The 23,593-nt window shown below is 41.6% G+C and overlaps 1 protein-coding gene across 1 annotated transcript; it reads left to right on the top strand.

Annotated features, from left to right (window-relative positions):
* Positions 1–12,302: 12,302 nt before the first annotated feature.
* LOC115112068 (complement C1q tumor necrosis factor-related protein 4-like) lies at positions 12,303–23,351 on the top strand. The gene is made up of 2 exons (XM_029638815.2): positions 12,303–12,456; positions 20,315–23,351. The coding sequence occupies exons 1-2, from the start codon at positions 12,314–12,316 to the stop codon at positions 21,426–21,428; spliced, it is 1,257 nt and encodes a 418-aa protein (XP_029494675.1). The 5' UTR covers positions 12,303–12,313; the 3' UTR covers positions 21,429–23,351.
* The last annotated feature ends 242 nt before the right edge of the window (positions 23,352–23,593 follow it).

Here is a 23,593-nt window from a genome sequence, read left to right as displayed (position 1 = left end):
AAGACTGTTTGGTCTCTTAGCAACAGCACGTTAACAGAGAAACGAGGAAAACGATGCTCCAGAGTGCTTTAGCGAGCTTCCACATAGTACATTTTATGAAAGGTGGATATCCATGGAATGATCGCTTACTACAGTAAATAGAAAACGCTTTATTTCTCATCCCTTGAGAATCTGTAATGTAGGCTGCTTTTGAAAGCAATTGCCTACAAGATACTTGGCTAACCATATTAGCGCTAAATGTTCTTGTTGGCTTACTGGCATGTATACTTGGTGGCCAGTTTATTAGGTACACTACACCGTTCATGAAAATGGATCGCTCTTAGAGTCACATGGCCTGCTATATGAAGCAGGCATCGAGGCATTCAGTTACTGTTCGATTGAACATTAGAATGGGCAAAACGAGTGACCTAAGCGGCTTTGAGTGGCGTATGATCATTGGTGCCGGGCGCGCCAGATCCAGTATCTCAGAAGCGGCCACCTTTCTGGGCTTTTCACACACGACAGTGTCTAGGGTTTACCGAGAATGGTGCAAAAAAAACATCCAGTCAGCAGCATTCCTGGTGCCGAAAACAGCTAGTTGATGAGAGAGGTCAAAGGAGAATGGCAAGAATTGTGTAAGCTAACAGGCAGGCCACAAACAGAAAAATAAGGGTGCAGTATAACAGTGGTGTGCAGAATGACATCTTGGAACGCACAATATGTCGATCCTTGTCACGGATGGGCTATTGCAGCAGACGACCACACAGGGTTCCACTCCAATCAACTAAAACAACAAGAAGAAGCAGCTCCAGTGGGCACGCGATACCCAACACTGGACAATTGAGGAGTGGAAAAACATTGCCTGGTCCAACGAATCCCGGTTCATGTTGTGTCCTGCTGATGGCAGAGTCAGGATTTTGCGTAAGCAGCATGAGTCCATGGACCCATCCTGCCTGGTGTCAATGGTAAAGGCTTGTGGCTGTGGTGTCCTGGTGTGGGGAATGATTTCCTGGCACACGTTAGGGCCCTTGATGCCAACGGAGCAACGATTGAACGCCACAGTGTATCCGAACATGGTTGCTGACCATGGTAAAGGGGGGTCCGACACGGTACTGAGTGTATTTGCCATGGTTTGAAGTCTAACTACTATTACAGAATGTCTCACCAATCATTGTGTTGTTTCTGTTTTCTACCTCTAGTAGGCTATATTGTACTCAATGACCATAACTATTGTTTTAAATGAAATGTATTTGGAACAGCAGCTGAACTATTTACTCTCCCTCCACTTCCTGTATTCTCTCTCTAGCCCACATTTCACCACAGCAGTTCCAACAGCTCTCTTTTTCTGTATCACTTTCCACCTCTCCACCCCTCTCCGCTCCACCACCGGTGTGAAAATGGACTGGATGAAATCTCTCAAGTATTAGGTCAGTCTTGCCAGTCTACTGGCTTTTTACACCAAGGAGACTGGGAGGAGGGAGGTGTGGTTGAAGAGAAGTGCTTAGTGTATTAGAACCTTGTCTGTATTGTCTCTTCTTCTTTTTTTGCCACCGGGAGTATTTATCCCATGCAAGACCCTTGATTGCCTTTGCAAAACCCTTTTAGGATGATGTTACAAATTAGAGACTATATATATATTTTTTTATTCTGGGGGGGGGGGGATTCATTCAACATTAGGCTGTAGGAGTGGTATAATAATTTACCAAATACCTTTTTGACTCTTCAACGTTTTAATAGAACATTTTCTAGTTTTGTTTCAAAGGACCCCTGCTATTTTTTTTCTCCATTCGTCACTTATCTTTATGCATCATTTTCTGGACGCAGATCAAGCAAGCTCACCCCACATTTATTAGTGCACAAATAAAACGCAAAATAAAGAAACCTGAACCTCCGTATATCTCTGAGTTACACAAGGATTAGAAGGAATAACTGTGGCTGTAGCTGGGTTCGGTAGCAGTCTGCCACAGTGCAGAGAGAAACCGTAATTGGGCTCTAAGGAGAAGGGAATTGTCTGCAGTGCTTACATTTTTAAAAAGATTATGCAGTCTGAAAATATTGCCACCTTAATATTCCTTGGTAACCTCTAAAACACTGTAGTCATATAAGCGTGCTGTAAGATAACATTCAAGTGTAACCACGTCTTCTGTAGATACTTTAAATGGAGTAAAATGAAGTAAAATTCGATTTTCTATCAAAGATCCTTTTCTATAAGTATCCTTTTGTAAAACAATAACTGATTTCTCAGGGGACTGAGAGGAATTTGACACTCTCCCTCCCACGAAATGCAGTAGCCTGTAGAGAAGCGGAGACAATCAATCACACTGCTCTGGGGGGGGGATGATCTGGGAGGGAGACACTTTATTTCCTGGTTTGTGCCAATCCAATTGAGAACTAATATCTGTCTTTCTCTGTCTAAGTCAGACTCCTGATTAAGGCAGATGTTGGGCTCACGAGTGGCGCAGAGGTCTAAGGTACTGCGTCTCAGTGCTAGAGGTGTCACTACAGACCCTGGTTCAATTCCAAGTTGTATCAAAACCATCCGTGGTTGGGAGTCCCATAGGGCGGCGCACAATTGGCCCAGCATCGTCCGGGTTTGGCCGGGGTAGGCCTTCATTGTAAATAAGAATTTGTTCTTAACGGACTTGCCTATTTACATAAAGGTTAAAGAAAAAGATAAAATCACACCTTAAACAATTTTTGTTTCCTTCTTATCATGTAATCACAAGTTAAGACAGCAAGGTGCAAAGCAAACATACACAAGAGGTTCAAAAGGGTCCTTGTTTTATTCTTAACTCCATTGTAAACAGGCTTCCCACAGCACTACTTTCATTCATCTGCTTGCTCTGTCCTCATATTTAGCCTCACATTGAAGTGGTGTACCATTTCCTTTTCAGGACAACCAGGGCTACAAGTAGAACATAAAACAATTTGACAAAAACAGCTGCATTTGAGTTGTATTGACAAATGGCAAAACAATTATAAAACCTGATAAACCTGATTTTTAATAAATGCATTTATAAGAATGTTGTAAGTACAGAAATTGTTTGCTCAGTGGGAAATGAATATCCAACTAATCTATGACAACGGTGTGGAGCTTGTGACAGCAACTATGTGAGTTTATTATTAACACTATGTCCTGGGATTTCCTATGATCTTCCATGTAGAAAAACCCCTGAACTTCTAACGTCATAGAGGTGTTCGTGAGAGTCTCAGCTTTTCATAGATGGGTCATAATAATTTGTAGCTCAAACCGCTCTGCCTTTTCAGACATTTTTGTGAGAAGAACCGTTTTCGGGATCCACCCTTGTCGAGCTCAGCCCCGGATAATGTCACCGACTAATGGCTGGTATCGTCGGATGTAGAATAAGTAGATGAAGCCAACGCAACCTGTACCCAATTATTTTACGATGGTCATACCAAGAATCATTTAGCTATTTGATTTTGAATTTTAGGACCCCTTTAGAATATATAAAAATATATATAAAATGATTTGGCCTTACTGCCTTTAGCCCATAGAAACCCATTGAATAACAGATTCATACAGGGAAAAAGAGTGAAAAAAAAATATCAAAAGGAAGTTTATCTTAGTCTGTCCTATATCTGAGAGGTACTGTATATGAAAGATCAGGAAATGATTATAATTTTTTTGCTCTTATTTAACCCCTTTTTTGGGGGGAGGCACTAAACTAATTCCATATATACAGTACAGTACTTACATAAAAATGTTTTACTCTTACCTGGCTACCTCCAGATGAGGCTTGTGGGCACCCTAAAGCATGTATGTGTTTGTGAGAGTCTCACCTTTTCATAGAGGGTCATATCACTGTGTAGCCCAAACTGTTTGGACGCTACAGACAGAAGTTGGCAGATCGGCGCAACAGACTTCAGACGAGTCCTGTGAGCTTGTTGGGGTCGTAGAGTCTCATCTTTCCATGGTGGACATATTGTAGGCCAAACCGTTTGGATGCTACTGATGTTTTTGGGATGTCTCATGCAGTGGCGACCCATCATTCAGGGCAGGTGGGGGCAGAGCCCCACCTAATTTAAGACCCACCTGTTTAGCTAAAAAAAAAAAAAATAATTGCCTGTCTTGCATGTTGTTTTGGCATTCATTCACGTTACATATCAGTTTGCAAACAATGTCAAATAATATATTCATTGAGTTCATAATGCTGCATACAAACATTATCTCGTTCTTGAGTAAAGCAGCTCCAAAATGCAGGTGTTTCAGCCTAGCTCATTGCTTTCTGTGGTGGAGGGTCAGCCAGTAAAAGCACTGAGCATAGGTGTTGGTCATCTTCTCTAGCTGTGCCGTGAATGGCTCAGTGTTCTGTTACTACTACACTACTTCCCTGCAGAATCTACAGGGAGAGGCAGTTCAAGCCACCTCGGGTGCTGCCATAGACAGGTCATTGGCCACAGATAAAATGATGTCATATCTACCGTGGCTTTGATTGGACTGGTCAAGTCTTCATCCTACTTTCAAAATCTTAGCTAACTAGCTAGACAAACAGTCACGATCATGAATCATGTCGACAATCTGATGGCAAAAACTTCTCAATCCTTGTCATATGAAGAGAAATTATAGAGAAAATGTATCGGTGCTCATCGGCCATTGGACATAAACAAGTCGGAAATCTCAAATTCAACCATGAGTTGTTTGGAAGGAATCAGTGGCTAACTGGAAGTGTTGCAAAGCAATCACTATTTTACTTCCCCTGCCTGCTATTCGGTGGAGAGGGTGTGTGGTCCTAGTCTGGGTTTAAGGATTTAAAACATCTGTTTGAAAGGGTCTCTTTTCCAAGCTTAAAAGGATAGAAATTCACACACAACACCATGAGCTGTCAGTCCAGAATGACTTCTGCCACATTTCATTTAAAAAATATTTGTATTTATTTAACTAAGTCAGTTAAGAACAAATTCTTATTTACAGTGACGGCCTACCCTAGCCAAACCCGGACGACACTGGGCCAATTATGTGCCGCCTTATGGGTCTCCCAATCACGGCCGGGTTCAAAACAACTGGGAAGTCTCCGACTTCAGTGTATTCAAGACAACTGAGAATTTTTTTTTAGTTCCCACTTGTCTTGAAATCACCATAAAGCGAGATAATGCCACCTTCCTGTTCAAGTGAGCAGAGCACAACAGCGAGTCCAAAAATATGTCTTGTATGCTGCTGCATAAATTATGTAATTTGCCAGGATCCTGTATGTATACTGTAGCTAAGAAAATAATACTAAGTGTATGTTGTGGAGTAAGCTGTTAGTAGCCCGTGTGTCTCACCCTAAGAATTTCATCCCTCTCCCCCTCAGAACTTAGCCTACTGTTAGGCTGCATGTGCACCACCAAGTCATATGTCCTGTTTTAGAGAAATGTCATAATCGAATATTATACGAGCTTTCATTGTCTGCTTATATGACCCCGTTCTTTATCCTATGGTTCTGACTTGGCGTGTAGGGAGAATACTGTAAGAACGGCCCATGTTCTGAATTCTGTTGCTAGCCATTTCAAAAGTGCTGAAGAAATTGGCATATCAACTACATCCTCCTTAGCTTGCGCTCATTAATGTCTTAATCGAAATGTACATTTAAATTGTTATATTGCTTATATATCTCCTTAGTATAGTATAACTTATTTTAAGCAATGTTGGAATGATGTATTTCATTCTTTTGCTTCCTTTGTGTAGTATAATTAGCCCATGTGCTTTCTTCCTCGAGGAGGGGATACTATGTAATGTTGTTGGGTCTCTAACCATGTTTGCCAGTGACAGTCTCTTCCCATTCAAATATTTTTTTCAACAAAAAATTCAGTAATAGACCCATGCAATTCCAGTTGATGTTGCGAGGGTTGTTTTGTTTGCGCAATGTGCTGTCTGTGCGTTGGTATATTGTATATAAAAATTGATCTTCGTAATTGTATTTTCCTTCCTTTTAAGACCACATAGGCCTAATAAAATACTTCAAATGGTAGGCTAACCACTTCTCTCCTCTCAAAATGCTTTATATTCGCCTCACTCTGAGAAATAAGTAATACTGCCAGTACTGCAATGTAACAAATAACAATGTTTTTTTATTAAGAACTGTAGAAATGATACATTTGTGACATCAATATTTAAAAAAAGAGTTCTTAAACTTTATATTTTGTACCATTTTAATTAAATGAAGTGTGCCTTGTTCCTACTTTGTTTAAAAACATTTTTTACACCCTTTTTCTCCCCAATTGTTAGTAGTTACTGTCTTATCTCTACAACGGGCTCGGGAGAGACGAAGGTCGAGAGCCAACCCAACCGCACTGCTTAACACAGCACGCATCCAACCCGGAAGCACCTAGCAACCTGGTCAGCGCGCCCGGCCCACCACAGGAGTCGCTAGTGCGCGATGAGACAAGGATATCCTTACCGGCCAAATCCTCCCTAACCTGGACGACGCTGGGCCAATTGTGCGACAGAGCCTGGGCTCGAACCCAGAGTCTCTGGTGGCACAGACTTTTGTGGCAGGCCGCTAGGTGCACAGTGTTTCCTCTGACACATTGGTGCGGCTGGCTTCCGGGTTGGATGTGCGCTGTGTTAAGCTGTGATGCAGTGCCTTAGACCACTGCGCCACCCGGGAAGCCCGGTCCTCCTTTGTTTTTGATGAGATCTGCATGTAAAACATTTACATTTGACATTTTGTTCATTTAGCAGATGCTCATATCCAGTGACTTAAAATTGTGCATTGATCATAAGATAGCTAGGTGAGACAAACACATACAGTAGAGAACGTTCCATTCCAGCTAAACAATGGATATATATAATTGAGCAAAAAATAAACACATTTCAAAACACATCTAAAATCTATTAATACAAAATTTGAGAACAGAAATGTTTTACACACACAAAGGGTACCCATAAGCAATCATTTCTGATGAAAAATCACATGTAACCAATGTGTGGATACAGTGTTTTGGAAATAAACTCACGTGCTCCCTACATTTTTTTAAACCTTTATTTAACTCTGTAAGTCAGTTAAGAACAAATCCTTATTTACAATGACGTCCTAGGAACAGTGGGTTAACTGCCTTTTTCAGGGGCAGAACAACATATTTTTACCTTGTCAGCTCCAGGATTCGATCTAGCAACCTTCCAGCTACTTAACCCGCTGTCTGTTGAATTTCACTGTTCCCGGGAATTGAATGTAGAGCGAGGAAAGTAAATTATAATATCTGGTTGTTCTGAAGCTGTTATCAGGCATACATGCAGGACACTCCAGCTTTGATGGGGAAATGAGCTACAGAAATGAGTGTTGGGGCGGGGGGTTTGGGTGAAGAGAGATGAGCAGGCGAAAAAAGATATTCGAATCCTATTCGAATCCATGTCCAGTGATTTCAGAAACACTTCCTGCCATGTGTTTACCTGTGTAAATAAATGAATAAAGAAATACACAATGTGTGAGCTTTGACAATGATTAAATATGCACATGGCTCTGTCTTTGATGTGTAAACAATATGCACAGCTTCACATTTGAATTTTGTCCGGTAATTGTTTTTGCGTGTTTGAGCGTGATTAGTGCTCTATGAGTGTTTGCACTCGGCATTGATGCTCATTATATGATGTAAAGTGCTGCACCATTCCTTTGCATAATTCATTAATGCTCATTAAGTGGGCACGGTTGCAGCCGCAGAATCATTAGCAAAAGCCACCCCTGTATGACCAACTTGAGAGGGGACGTGTTTTAATTGCTTTAAAAGATTTGGATTCTTCCAGCACCTCTGGTCTCAAAGTGTATAGAACTGTGATTCCAGTGTAGCCATACTCTGAAGTATCTGATGTGTCAGGTGTGTAGGCAATTAGCTTTATGAGTGAATGGGAAACTGTGACACAATTTGACACAATCTCATGCATCTTTGACTCTTGAGAAAGCTCTGGAGGGGAGGGGGGGTCATTAAGATGTGAATGGTACAGTCTATCTCCAATGGCCATTCCCACTAAAGTGTGTAACCGCTTACTGACTAGAGTTGTTCGATCATATTAGTGAGACAGGGTAGAACAGATCGAGGAGACATGCAACCTATTGGAAAGCCACAGGAGAGCTACATGTGAGTCGTGAGGAACCAGTAGCATTGGGAACTGCATACATGGCTGACCTTGAGAAGGGAAGGGGTGTCCATCTGGGAAATAGACAACTCAAAGGAAACTAACCTCAATACTCCCAATAAATGATGTGATGGGGGAAAGAGGACATTACGGAAATAAATTGAATCAGCATGCTTCCAGACAGGGAATCCAAATGTAAATGTCTTTGTCAGTTGTGAGGACTATATTATTAACATTTCAGCATGGGACAAATGGGAGCGGGGGAGCAAGCCTTTCCTCTGAAAAGGATTAGCATTTTGCAGGTGTTCTTAGTATACATAGTGTCAGCCACTGCTGCAAATCACATTGGCTTCACTGCAGACCACTGCAGACCTTGTCCCTAAACCCTACTGGATCCTGAAATACCTTACTGCATGGCTTTAAAACCTCTCCGAGCTCGAATTTATTGGAAGAGAATCTCCACAGCCCTCTCCACATGAGGCCTTTAGTAATCTTACATGTCAGGATAAAGTTCCAAAGACCTGGATTTATGACCATGATGTGAATGTCTTGTAAAAAAAAAACTAAATCCACGTCTAATCAGTCAATCATCCTTGTATTTTCCTTTATATCCCGAAGAAAAACGCGTTCCTCATCTGATTGCTGTTTGAAACCTCGTGAGCGGCCTGTATGTCTGCCTGTTTGTAAAAAGAAAAGGCACCTCACTTCACCTGCACAGCTTACAACCAACAGACCGTCTCCCCACAACCGAGAGCCTGTGGGGAAGTCAAACGGAGAGACTTTGAAAAGGAGCAGATTTATAGAGGCCTTATAATTGCCGCTCCATCTGCCAAACTGTCAGATGTTATGGGAACAGGGGTTCATAACTTCCCTCCCTGTGCCAGAATATTAAAGCAGAAAGCCGTTTGTTAAAAAAAAAAAGAGCGGGAAAAAAAAGGGAATAAATTAAACCAATTGAGTCAAAGCAAATTTTGGGAGGGTGTGAAAAGTCTCCTCCAAAAATTGATTAATCGTGTTCTGGTGTCATTCCTGGGAATAGAATAGAAGTGAAGTGGAGAAAATCCGACTCTTTTGTCACAGCGTCCTTTTCTCCTCTGTAGGGCAAGGCTATAAGTCACAGCCAAGCTGAAGTGAGGCATAGATTGATGATGGCTGTGCTTTTGAGGTTAGATGGTGGACTGCCTACACCTGCAAGGGCATCTTGCTAATACCACCAAACCTGTATGGTCTGGTCCCCTGTCTGTTCTTTTCCATTGAGAAATAACCGTGTGTCTGTCAGTCCAGTATGTTTGACTGTTACAGTAGGTGTCTTCCCTTTGTCAGGGAGGTGTCAGTAGGTGTCTTCCCTTTGTCAGGGAGGTGTCAGTAGGTGTCTTCCCTTTGTCAGGGAGGTGTCAGTAGGTGTCTTCCCTTTGTCAGGGAGGTGTCAGTAGGTGTCTTCCCTTTGTCAGGGAGGTGTCAGTAGGTGTCTTCCCTTTGTCAGGGAGGTGTCAGTAGGTGTCTTCCCTTTGTCAGGGAGGTGTCAGTAGGTGTCTTCCCTTTGTCAGGGAGGTGTCAGTAGGTGTCTTCCCATATTAATCCTTAAGAATTCAGTTTACATTCGTGGTAATATATCCTAATTACGTCGATACAGATCATGCTCAATTAGATGACAGATCAGATTACGAAAATCACATTATGTAATGTTCCTAGCAGGTGGAATAATTATGCCTGGAATGTTCGCTTACTTTGGGCTGCCACATCTGAGATGGGGATGGGATAGGACAGGCGTGTGAAATCCCTTTGGTTTTGGGGGAAAGCACTTCCCGTATGTAACAAGATGATAGACTGGAGTCAGAAAAGGATAGTTCAGGATGTGAAGCAAGAAGGACGCAATTGGTGAGGTGAGAGTGAAATAAATCAGAATCATAAGACTAGAATGACATCGACATGGTTGTGGATGCTCTTTCCAGGGACGATATGCACCACGGTTGAATATTCCCGTTGTGTGCGAATTCCAACAGTACACTCATGACCAGTGTTATTTCTGTATTCCATCATTGCCTCTTGCTGTGGCTAATCTCTTCATTTCAAAATGATCATCTCTAATCTCAGTAAGATCCATTGCCAATAACAAATTGTGTACCAATTGTATGGCCTGATTTTAGTAGAATATCTGCATGGTGCTATTTTTAGTTCCTCAGCCTGTACTAAAAAAAATAGCTAATGAGGAAAGTAGGCCAGCCCAACTTTCAAACGGTCTCTGGTGTTGGATACAGTATATCAAAGGGTCCCCATACCATCTCCAGCAGTACATACATTTCAAAGGGACACATGGTTTGTGGAACAATACTTTCCGTGTGCATCATTGTGAGGTCTGAAGGTGGAATCGATGGGCCTTTCATCTACTTAATGTTGGTTGTTGATGTTAAAAACATGAGTAGCAGCATCTGACACGCGTACAGTACACATTAAGGAGAGATATGAGCCGCAGGCAAAAAGCCCTGGCTTCTGACTGTGTACTGTGACTGCATTCTTATTATAAATCAAGAACGCAGCAACTATTCAGGACAGTACTGAGGTCCTTAGTACAACATTAAGTAAAAAGAGCCAATGTGACAGTCACCATTTGCAGATCTCTATCCTGAATTATTAACCAGGGGAAATTGTGGTTGCTTTAATGGAAATCGCTTGTTCCATCACTCATATGAGAATATTCAAACCTCTTCTGCTGATCAAACCAGAAGTCCATCCTTTCTTTATCCACACGCCACCAGCGGATACCTTCCACAGATGGGGATCCTAATAAAATACCAAAATATCAAATAGCTCCCTCTACATTACATTTGTGTGCTTGGCATCCTTGAATAAGAGTGTGCTCAACAATGGGCCCTGATTTGATACCAGAAGAGTATAATTAAAGCAATATACATGTTGGTTTTTCCTCAAAAACATGTCCTCCAACTGTCTCCCCTACCCTCCAAAGCCATGCTGTCAAAGTCATGTGTGACATGTTACAACAATGACAAAAGGAGGATGACAAATGCTCGGAAAGTAAAGGCTCAGATGTCACTTTACATTGTAATAACCATATTTTGGTCTCCGACTACAAATTTGTTCCTCATTTCTCTCAACGTTGCCCTGAACTACCATTGTCAATGTCGTTTCCCATTCACAATAAGAATAACCATGTTTGTTTTTGCAGTTGAGATTACTTATCTCTTTAGCATTTCATGATATTTCAATGAGAATCTGTTTTGAGCCAGAACTCCTACCAATAAATGTTCAGTAAATAAAAAGATGCATGCACACTAGAAACCATTAAAACACTATCAAACGTGAACCAGAATCTCCATGTGCCATTCAATACCAGGCATGCAGCATTTACATTGACTCTGGGAATTTGATTTGATTTGATTTGGCCTCATTGATTACCCAGGAGAGTGGAGGAAGGATGGAGGTCTACTGGTCACAGAGAGTGAGAGAACTTTGGAGACATCATCTCTCCCCTGTTTGTTCTGAGCCAAAATGGGTCATTTGCTGCAAACATGAACAGAATGGAGGTCCACATGGTGCTGAATTAGCAGCACCTGCTGCAGGAAGAGAGCGTGTCTGCCAAGTACTGGGAAAGTTACACATTGAAGGATTGCTCATTTAAATATGTGCAGGAGGAACAGACATTTGAATGAGATTATAAAATAAGTATTGTTAGATGAATTTCAATTTGAGAGCATTACATGATATCTTTCTTCCACCCTCTTTCCCACTGAGAATGAGGATAATGACTATAACAATGTGGATGGGTGTGAAATTGGCAACGTTGTTGCCATATAACAAAGCCCGTCAGTGATTAAACCCCGACAGGCTCTCTCCTCCCCTTTCATGTGAGCACACGCGCACAAGTGCGCTCGAACACACACACACACACACACACACACACACACACACACACACACACACACACACACACACACACACACACACACACACACACACACACACACACACACACACACACACACACACACACACACGTAAACAAACATATTCACAAACATCCAATTAGAAAATATAGAGACTTTATGTAAACCCATTATCTGTTTGAGATACATGGAACATCATGCTAAGACATCACATCAAAAATCCCCTCAACTTTTCCAATACCCCCTTGTGTCACCCCGCTGCAGAAAATGCCTTAGTAGAGGAGCGCTCTGCACTTCCAGAGTCTCCCTGATCAGATGAGGAGCCCCTTTATCACTCTTATATCCTCCAGTGTGTGTGTGTATGTGTGTGTGCTGCTTACACAGCCTCACAGACAGCAGCAGCAGGTTGATACACACAAAGACAGTGAACGCTTCCTGGTGCAGAGCCCTTTTGAAGAACTTTGAGCATTCCTCTCCTACAGCACGGTCTCCTCCTACACAGAGGTAAGGACACCTTGAACGAAGGGTTACGGCAGTATAGAGGGGGTTACTTTTTGTCTCTTGCATGGAGTAGATGTTGTGCATTTTACAGTCCTGTCGCGTCTAAGCAACATGCATTGTTTGTCTGCACCGATCTACAACGACATCGATATGGAATCCGGACTGGGTGCCAAACACTGCTGAGTATATAGGAATGTATCATTTCATCTATCATGTACCACTCTTTATCTCAGGGAGGTGAGAGGATTGCTGTAGGCTTGAGATTGTGGTTTATCAGTTGACTCCGGATACAATGCTCTCTGCCTCCTGCTGTATTCTCAATTTCTCTTCCTTTGTTCATATTTGAGTGTATCCAATGCATAGACCAGAAGAAGGTAATAACATCTTGCAGGAGGATGCGTGGGCATGGTATATAGAATATTATAAACTGGGTGGTTCGAGCCATGAATGCTGTTTGGCTGACAGCCATGTTATATCAGACCGTAAACCACGGGTATGACAAAACATTTATTTTTTCTGCTCTAATTACATTGGTAACCAGTTTATAATAGCAATAGGGCACCTCGAGGGTTTGTGGTATATTGCCAATATATCCAGGCACTCTGCGTTGCATCGTGCATAAGAACAGCCCTTAGCACGGGTATATTGGCCATATACCACACCCCCTTGTGCCTTATTGCTTAATTAATCTACAGTACATGGAGAACACTAACAAAGAAAGAGCACCTCCATCATCTCCCACCCAATCCCAGGTTCAAGTTGATCTGTCAACAGCAGTGGGAGGTATAGAGAAGAAAGGAGATGATAAACACTGAGGGGGCTTTAATCTTCACCAATTCCAATTGGTACATAAAAGCAGAAAGGAATATGTAGACAAATGCAAACTCGGTCAGGCAGGTGTCCTAGTTAGAGGGAGTTGATGTTTTCATTTTTTTTCTTCAAAATGTGAGTGGGAGGATTACAGGCTCAGTCATACACACATTCAGCAGAGTTGTCACGATATAGCTAAGTATCTAGATCTCTGGTTTGAACCACAAAAGTTTACAATACAAAACAAGACCGTTAACCTCAAAAAATGTCACACAGAGGGAATATCAACTCCATTATGGTATTTTTTATTTTATTACTAATATTAAATCTTCCTAATTTATAAATGTTCCAATGCAACTAATCTTGCCCTACTGCAGAGGTTTATGATACTGTAGGATATAGGGATATGGAAGGATAATTGTGTTTAACTGCATTGATTGGTGTTTTCGCGACCAATAAAAATGAGATTTGATGATAGCGCTGGTGGGAGTATCATGTATAATGAGTACTCATGCCATGTTCATCAAGGAAAGAGAGAAGTTGGCCTGTCAGTTTCATACTTTGTCCCATGGGCAGTGGTTGTTGTGAAGAGGTCCCTGCAGTCCCCAAACAGTGGCTGTGTTTAATACTCCTTGCTGCGAGTCTGCCTCCACCCTGCAAATCTTGAGCCCGTCGGAAGCCAGTCCGTCTATGGACTCGTTTGGGGAGCTGTCAAGTCAACTTCTCAGTGAACCTCTCTTCTCTTCACACAATCAATATGTGAGATTCTCGCCAGGTGTCTTGCTCCTGTTGGAAGGGTGTAGATCGAACACAAACCGTGCTTCGCTGTTAATGGACTGTGTCTGTGTGCTTCTGGGTCATTACTGCTGTCACATTATAAACGATGGGACTGTTTTTTAATCATGGTGGCATGCGCAAAACGTCCAATAGTACAACATAGTTTCACAGACACAGATTCCTTCTCCAGCCTGACATTTTAAAAAGCTCTTTGCTCTCATTTCCCCCTGTTGCTGGTTCTCTCTCTCCTACCCCTTTTTCTCTCGTTTGAGCCAATGATCCCAGATGGTGACAGATCCCTGCCTCGTGTTAAGGCTCCACTTGAGCAGTGAGATGACATCTGGCGAGGATGTGACTAATAAAAGGGACAGAAGCGGCAGGGACCCTTCATACCATGTCGGATACCAGGGTCCTCCGACTGAAGTGTGCATTTTGATATGCATTCTCACAGATCCCCAATGTCAATGGTGCAAAGATAATAAAATAAAATAAAAACATCCTTATTCAAAGCAGACGTAGGTGATGCTAAGCAGAAATGTACATTTTGGAAATGCAGAGAGAAGGGTGGTGAGTTTATTGAGAGGAATATCCACAGCCAACCCTTAACTTGACATGTTATTGTAAATGTAAGCTAATGTACGCACATCTCCTTTGATAAATGTGCCAACTAAGCAAATTAACTATTGTTCACAGATCCAACGATAGGATGATACGCCTATGGTATCAGCCATATGTCTGGGTGGTAACTATGGCATCGTGGCGGTACACCTCATTGTCATGTATAATTACATGAATTACCACAGATAGCTAAAAGAGGGATGCTATTATCCTGGAATTAGGTTTGAGCAGGTCATGTTCAGAGGCTGATCATATGGGAGAGAGGGGACACATTATGCCTATGACAAAGATTGAGTGGCTCGCTTGAGAGTGCCTCTCATTACCTTTAGGTGTGTGGCAATGATGTTCTTTGAACATGTAAAAACACATTTCGTACATAAGTCTCATTTTAGTTACTATGAAAATGTACGCTTTTAACTTGTTTTCTCTCTGTTGATTTTCATGATTGTCCTCTGTGCAGTATATCCTGTCAATTGAAATAAGAAGTATAGAAGAAAAATAGGAATACAATTAAAGAAGCCACATATTTCAAAATAGACCCATGGTGGGTTTGAAAAACAAACCAAAACATGAGAAGCAACTGAAAAGGGCACTGGATATGATTCCACTGTGTTTCTGTGTGTCTGTTTAATTTAAACCCTGTGTATCATACAACATGAACCTGAAATATGCTGTAGCAACATGATGATGTCTGATTAACATAATCCTATATAAATAACACCCGGATTGCTGTTGGGTATGCTGGGTTATTGAAAACCTAATTATCAGGGTATCATTTTCAAAGCTGTTGATGTTTACCCTTGACAGCAGTGCTATTGCCACGGTTATGTGCTTTCGCAAATTAGTTTGTGCTTGATTACATGTTTTTGTGGGTCAATGCCAGATTTTGGAGGTTTCTGTAATCCTGTCTCCTCCCTACAAGATTCAGCAGACAAAGCGTTTTCAACTGTGCTTCCGGTGGGTGGGTTTAACTCAAGGTATTATTGGGAGCAATGGAAATATTTGTTCTTGAGCACAATGGATGTGTTGTGTGCAAATCTGCTTGCAAACCTTGGAACTGTAAGGATGACATGCACTGTACTGTATTAAAACACGTACACTCTTTATGGGGACACAGAAAACGCATCTGATATCCATGTCTGAAAAGCTGTGGAGACATATGAAACTGTACATGGTAGTGACAAGTGCTTCTTTCATTTTGACCCTAGCAGATGGGAGAGGGGGGGGGGTTGTGTCCTCACCCAGGAACAATGGCCCTCTGTTTATTGTTTCATCCACAGAATCCACAGAGGGATAGAAAAGGGGAAAGAAAAATGTCATAGGAAAACCACTATATGAACACTTAAAAGTAGTAGCCTCTGCCTCAGAAAGAACAACAGTGAACCCATCAAACCACATCTGATCTCAGCTAAATATACTATACAGTGCATTCGGGAAGTATTCAGACCCTTTCACTTTTTTCCACATTTTGTTACGTTATAGCCTTATTCTAAACTGGATTATTTTTTTTTCTTCTTCTCATCAATCTACACACAATACCCCATAATGACAAAGCAAAAACTGTTTTTGAGAAATGTTAGCAAATATATAAAAAATAAAAATAAAGTGAAATTTCCCATTTACATAGGTACTGAGACCCTTTACTCAGTACTTGGTTGAAGCACCTTTGGCAGCAATTACAGTCTTGAGTCTTCTTGGGTATGGCGCTACAAGCTTGCCACACCTGTATTTGGGGAGTTTCTCCCATTCTTCTTTGCAGATCCTCTCAAGTTCTGTCAGATTGGATGGGGAGCGTCGCTGCACAGCTATTATCAGGACTCTCCAGAAATGTTTGATCGGGTTCAAGGACATTCAGAGACTTGTCCCAAAGCCACTCCTGCGTTGTCGTGGCTGTGTGCTTAGGGTCGTTGTTGTCCTGTTGGAAGGTGAACCTTCACCCCAGTCTGAGGTCCTGAGTGCTCTGGAGCAGGTTTTCATCAAGGGTCTCTCTGTACTTTGCTTCGTTCATCTTTCCTCGATCCTGACTAGTCTTCCAGTGCCTGCCGCTGAAAGACATCCCCACAGCATGATGCTGCCACCACCATGTTTCAACATAGGGATGGTGCCAGGTTTCCTCCAGATGTGAATCTTGGGATTCAGGACAGAGTTCAGTCTTGGTTTCATCAGAACAGAGAATCTTGTTTCTCATGGTCTGAGAGTCTTTAGGTGCCTTTTGGCAAACTCCAAGCGGAGTGGCTTCCATCTGGCCACTCTACCATAAAGCCCTGATTGGTGGAGTGCTGCAGAGATTGTTGTCCTTCTGGAAGTTTTTCCCACTTCCACAGAGGAACTCTGGAGCTCTGTCAGAGTGACCATCAGGTTCTTGGTCACCGGCCTGACCAAGATCCTTCTTCCCCAATTGCTCAGTTTGGCCGGGCGGCCAGCTCTAGGAAGAGCCTTGGTGGTTCCAAACTTCTTCCATTTAAGAATGATGGAGGCCACTGTGTTCATGGGGATGTTCAATGCTGCAGAAATGTTTTCATACCCTTCCCCAGATCTGTGCCTCAACACAATTCTGTCTTGGAGCACTACGGACAATTCCTTCGACCTCATGGCTTGGTTTTTGCTTTGACATGCACTGTCAACTGTGGGACCTTATATAGACAGGTGTGTGCCTTTCCAAATCATGCCCAATCAATTGAATGTACCACAGGTGGACTCCAATCAATTTGTAGAAACATCTCAAGGATGATCAATGGAAACAGGGTGCACCTGAGCTCAATTTCAAGTCTCATAGCAAAGGGTCTGAATACTTATGTAAATAAGGTGTTCATAATACAAATAAGCTGTTTTCACTTTGCTATTAAAGGGGTATTGTGTGTAGATTGACGTGGAATTAAAAAAAAATGTAATAGATTATAGAATAAGGCAGTAACGTAACAACATATGGAAAAAGTCAAGGGGTCTGAGTACTTTCCGAATGCACGGTACAGTATGTTGCACATATGACATATTATATTTGTTGTATAGTATGTGACATTTTACTTGAGTATACTATGAGAATATACTTCCAGAAATGGATTCATTTCATTGCAAATGTACAATAGGCTAATATTTACATTCAAGTATTGTACCTTAACTGAGAGTCTACCTATTGCACTTATCTAAATTCCACAACCTAGGCCCGCTTTTGGATCCATCCACACTCCAGGGATGAGACTATTTGGCCACCCTTGGGACTTGTTCATTTCTGAGCATTTGTTTGTTATCACTTCTAGCAGATGGCTCAGCGTGGTGGAATGCTTTTCACCAACAGCATTAAAGTGTGGAAATGCTGCTCTCTCTAACTTATTTTGGACTCCCATAGGCCTAGTTATTTCACAGCGTCCCTAAAAAAAAATCACGCACACATGCACACACTCAAAATAGATTTCAGAATATTAAATAATTACAAACAAGCCATCGACATCCAAAATAGAAGTGATGATGTATTCTGTTCATATAGAAAAATGTATTATTGTAAATTCCTCCAATGTAATTCAAGATGTGATGCATACAATGTCACATTCACTGTAGGGGAAAGACTCAGCCCTCAGTCATCATCAAAGGATTGCCATGTAAATTTATCCACAAGCGATGTATTCGTTTTTGGATGGAAACAGGGATTATGCGCTCATGGAACATATTTCAACATGTCACTGTGCATCAACCATAAAGAAATGAGCAAATTCTTTGCAGCAGGCGGGTCAAATGCAGAATGAAGCAAATACTTGAGGCTGCTGTCATACAATAACAGAACTGTCGTTCATCGATAGCCTCACAGTCCTTAAAGAGCAGCTGAACCCAACAAAAATATTTCTCTAGTTTAAAACGGTTTATGTTGCATCGATATCATTCAGTGTAAAACTGTACTGTACTTGTATCATTTTTATCATAAAGTCAGTATCTTCCAAAACTGAGATTTGCAACAGCTGTTACATGCCTACTTCCATTGGATATTTCACGGGTGATTTCGATCATGCCCATTTGCCCACTAACACAGGATGGTAAACGTGTAGGGAGAATTGTCATGCACCGAGAACCAGCTGCACCGATTGTGCTCTATCCAATTGTACGGCAGAACCTACAGTGAGATAGACCTGCCCAAATTATGGAGCGCCTCTGACTTGTTTAAATAAGACAATATGTCATGTTGAAAGAACACAATTGGCTCATAAGTCCTTTATCGAGTGGCCACTTGCTAATGTGTTTGATAGTGATCATTGAGTCTGCCACTGTTCTGGGCAAAATGAGAATTGAGACGTTGCGCATCCCAACTGGAACTTGTCAATATTCCAAAATTCAAAATCCATTCGCAACCTATTTTGTAACATGATTTGATGTGAAACACTGCCAGACAGACGCACACTCCGGTAATAGATAGTGAGAAAGTTCTCAAAACAAAACATCCAAATTAATTGACCGTGGCTCAAGAGGGACAAACAACAATAACTGCCAGGGTACTGATATAGCAAACATAACACATCGAACCCACATCTTGTACACAAATCTAGTCTTCCTTCCCGAGCAGCAGAAAATCACATGAGGAATCGTTGAGTTCAGCCCCCGCAAGGACGAGAACTATGTGTATTGTGTTCATATCAGCCCAAGTGCCGTTTATAAATAGTAATATCAATCCCATGGGATCTATTTTTTTCTGTTTAATTCCTTTACTGTTTGAAATGTTCAGACTCCCCATGGAATAACCTACTGTATGTTGGTAAAGTTAACTTGAGACATTGCCTGAAACTCCTTCTGACAGGTCCGCTTCTGTTGTGGCTTCACTGATGAAGATGAATGTGTACTGCATCAGCAGCATCTCATTAGACAAAATATATGTTTTGAACCTCACCGAAGATAGGGACAAATTAGAACTAGGAAATGACAATGATAGTGAAATCTGCCCACATTGATACTAAACATCAATATTTATTGCAGCACTCACAGACATTTGACACATTATATTGTATTTATTTAAGTGTGACTTTATATTTGGGATCAAGCCTTTAAATGGTGAACATAATTATGCTCACTGACTATAATCACTTGCACATAGAGAATGTTAAAACATTCAGCTTAATTCCTTTCGATGATTGCTGTTGATTGCTGGCGTGTTTCTGAGCAAGCTCCTTTGTCAAAGCACTATCACATTTACAAAGATATTGGGTTCAATATAGTGATGAGACAGGAGAGAATTAAGTCGTGATATAATTGATGTTGAGTAAACGGATGACTTCGGGTGAAGCTGAATGTGTGTTTTCTCCAGTTGGTTTGGCACCTCGGACAGCGGAGGGCAAATCATTCTTGTCTATCTTTTTTGTTCCTTCATTAGCTGAGTAAAATGAAAGCCTATGCTAATTAGGAACGGATTAATGCTGCTTCTGTTTGGGGTAAACATATTTTCAAAGCAAATGTCTCAGAGAAGGTTAAATCTTCAATGGATCCAGGTGGTACTGAATCACTAATAACAATCTCACTTGTTTCTGATTTGACTTCGGAACTGAGCTGGCAAAGCCTTGAGCTATTCGATTGTTGACATACAGTCAATTCAGAGTAGAGTATACCTGTTGTGCATTATATTGAGATTAAGCACCTGACTTTGTTGTGTAATTAACTGGGACAATCTTTTTCCCAACAGGAAGATGAAGATACCAGCTAGCAGTCTCCTGATTGGCCTGATGTGTCAGGTAACCTGCATGTGGGCCTTTGCTCGCCTGCCTGACGATGCAGAACAGCGGTCTGCCTTCTCAGTGGCACGCACCAGCAGCATGGAGGGTGGACCAAAGATGGTGGTGACCTTTGACAAGGAGTATGTTAACATCGGTGGGGACTTTGATCCAAAGGCAGGCATGTTCCGCTGCCGCATCCCCGGAGCATACTACTTCTCCTTCACAGTGGGGAAATTCCCACGTCGTGACCTGTCAGTCATGCTAATGAAGAACAGGAATGAAGTGCAGGCCATTGTGTATGATGAGAATGCGGGAGAAGAGCGTAAGGTGCAGAGCCAAAGCGCCATGCTGCAGCTGGACTTTGGTGACACAGTCTGGCTCCGCCTTCACGGTGATCCCCGCTATGCCATCTACAGCAACACAGGTCACTACACCACCTTTAACGGCTACCTAATCTACCCTGACACCTACACCTTCCAAGACCCCAAGCATGAGGACCCAACTCGTATGTATGGAAACGAGGCGGCTGCCAGTGACCACACTCTAACTGACCAAGATGGGCTAGGAGAAAGGGACAACATAGAGAAGAGAGAGGAGGTAGAGGATGAAGAGGGGGACCAGAGGTCGGCCTTCTCTGTTGGCCGCACTCAGAGCATCGTAGGGGTGGACCAGGGCTTCCCAGAGCACCGTCCTATCGCCTTTGACACAGACTTTGTCAACATTGGCGCTGACTTTAACGTCACCGAAGGTGTATTCACCTGCCGTATTCCAGGAGCTTACTTCTTCTCCTTCAATGCTGGCAAGCTTCCCCACAAAACACTGTCAGTCAAGCTGATGAAGAACCACCTGGAGGTGCAGGCCATGATCTACGATGACAGTGACACTGAAAAGGCTCTGCAGAGCCAGAGTCTGATGCTATCTCTGCACCGTGGTGATATCGTCTGGCTTTATAGTCACCAGCGCGATGGCTTTGGAGCATACAGCAACCATGCCAAGTATATTACCTTCACTGGATTCCTGGTCTATCCAGACCTCCAAAAACCACCCACCAATCAGCAGCAACAGCAGAGCCGGAAGCCATAAGGGACCGTGTCAAGAACACAGTTGGCTGTGGACCTACTACACTCAATTATTCTATGTCCAGCTAATTCTTTCAATGGGTTTACTTTGTCAAACTCCAACTTTGGAGTCTTGAATTCAATGAAGATGTTACAACTTGCTAGCATTTCTGATATTTTCAGGATATGATGTCTCAGTTAATACTTACTTATCTGGATTTTTAACATACCTTTATCGAATGTCTTGAAAGGCATGGTTAAATAATGGGGACACTTGTTTTGTGTCAAAATGAGTATTTTTCCTTCATTTTAGAGTGAGTTTCTGCTAAGGCCCGTGTCTGATCACAATGAAATAAAATGAAATTTTGAACCAAAAAGCATGACCAACATTTAGAATAAAATGTCCCTTTACCTTGCAGGGCTGTCCATTGGACGAAGACAGACACCATACTCACAGAGCACATGCTAGTTTTGGACCTTGAGGCACCAGACACATAATTTAATTTCTAACTTAGTAGAGTTGAATTCATTTCCTCAGATGGTTAATGCTGTGGAGAAAATGTAATATCCTATATCATCCCTTGTGATAATCGTGCCGGTTTAATTCACACACCCCAAGAGAGAAAAATGCTGTTCAAATTGTGCCAGACTTCAGCAAATTACAGTCTCAGTTTGAGAGGTCATTTAAACAACATATAAAAATAGCATATAGTCCAATTTTAATGTTAGTTTTACACTCCTGAAAATACTGTATTTTGATTCTCCACATCAGTATTGTGAGCCTATTGGGTTCTCTACACCATCATCTCTGGGTAGTGTTCCTTTTGAATCAGTGTCTTATCAAAAGGCATAAACACAAAATGTGACACAATGAATAATGAGACAGTATTTCAGTAATAGTTAGTCTCCCAGTTAATAATCATCTACTATGCGAATAGCAGGTTGATGTTTATTGTCATGAATCTTGCCCTGGAGGCAGAACTGAGCCATTTGCCCTAGATGGGCCAGCTGCAAAGTCAAAACTGTATTTTTGGTCTTAATTTAAGGTTAGGGCTAGGCATTATGGTTAGCTGTGTAGTTAAGGTTGTGTTTATAATCAGATTTGATGACTTTCTGGCTGTGCCAGCTAGTGACCACTCTGCATAGCTGCCTCCAGAACAAGATTCATGAAGAAAAACCACTAACCTGCCTGTGACTGCATTGAGTCAGGCATATACTCACTCCTGTGGTGCTGCCCTTACACAACCTACTTTTGGAGAGCATCCTTCGTCACACTCGACTCCCTAATTGTGGCAACTTTTGTACTTTGAGGGTGGAATGACTTTTTCGATACAGCGATTTGAAAAATATTTGAAACTGCGTATAATTTTTCAATTTGTATGCGAAAATGATAGTTTAGCATTTGCTTTGTAGTTCAATTTCAATCATTCTGTGCATGGGCTGCAATAGGAAATAGTCCTCTTGAGTTGAGTGGACCAAATTTGTATAACAGCTTTAATTAGATTTAAAAACCACTAGCATGATAACTTGTGAGGGAGTAAGGAACCCACCAAAAGTATTATTTCTTAGAGTTCAGTGAGATCAATTTCCAGAGAGATAACAAGCATTATGATTTTTGGAATTGAGTTTTACAGAATATTTTGACTTATAATTTCATGCATGCTGTCATGGAGAATAATCGTTTAACAGCTTTGCAGATATTTGTAATGATACCGTATTTCTATCCATACGTGATTTTTGGTAAATAACTTTGTTGTAAGTGATATGTTGGTGACTTGTGCTTATATCTTTGTCCTTACAAAGGAATGATTGTAAACTAAATAACATTTTTGCCCTGGGTACATTCAACCCATGTGTTAGTAGTCAGCTTCTTGAGATGTTCAAAATATTTCTTATACAATGGATGCTTTGGAACATGTGAAGCAGAATAAATAAAAGTTCATGTTTATTTTTCTGTGCTCTTATTGGTAGAAGGCACATCTATGTTAGTGAACTTCACCATGCCCATAGGGAGAGCTCATTTCAGCATGATGCTAATCGACTCGAGACATAGATCGACATCAATCATATTCAAATCAATTGGATCCAATAATAATATTTAAACACGTAAAACATACGTGGTCTTGAATAGAAGTCTAAAAATGTCACAATATAACCTGCACCATGGTATCACACTTCTACGGATCTGCT

Source organism: Oncorhynchus nerka, linkage group LG27 (genome assembly GCF_034236695.1).
Source record: "Oncorhynchus nerka isolate Pitt River linkage group LG27, Oner_Uvic_2.0, whole genome shotgun sequence".
Taxonomy (NCBI): Eukaryota; Metazoa; Chordata; class Actinopteri; order Salmoniformes; family Salmonidae; genus Oncorhynchus; species Oncorhynchus nerka.
The sequence above is the reverse complement of the archived record's forward strand: the minus strand, read 5'-3'. Positions and strand labels throughout refer to the sequence as shown.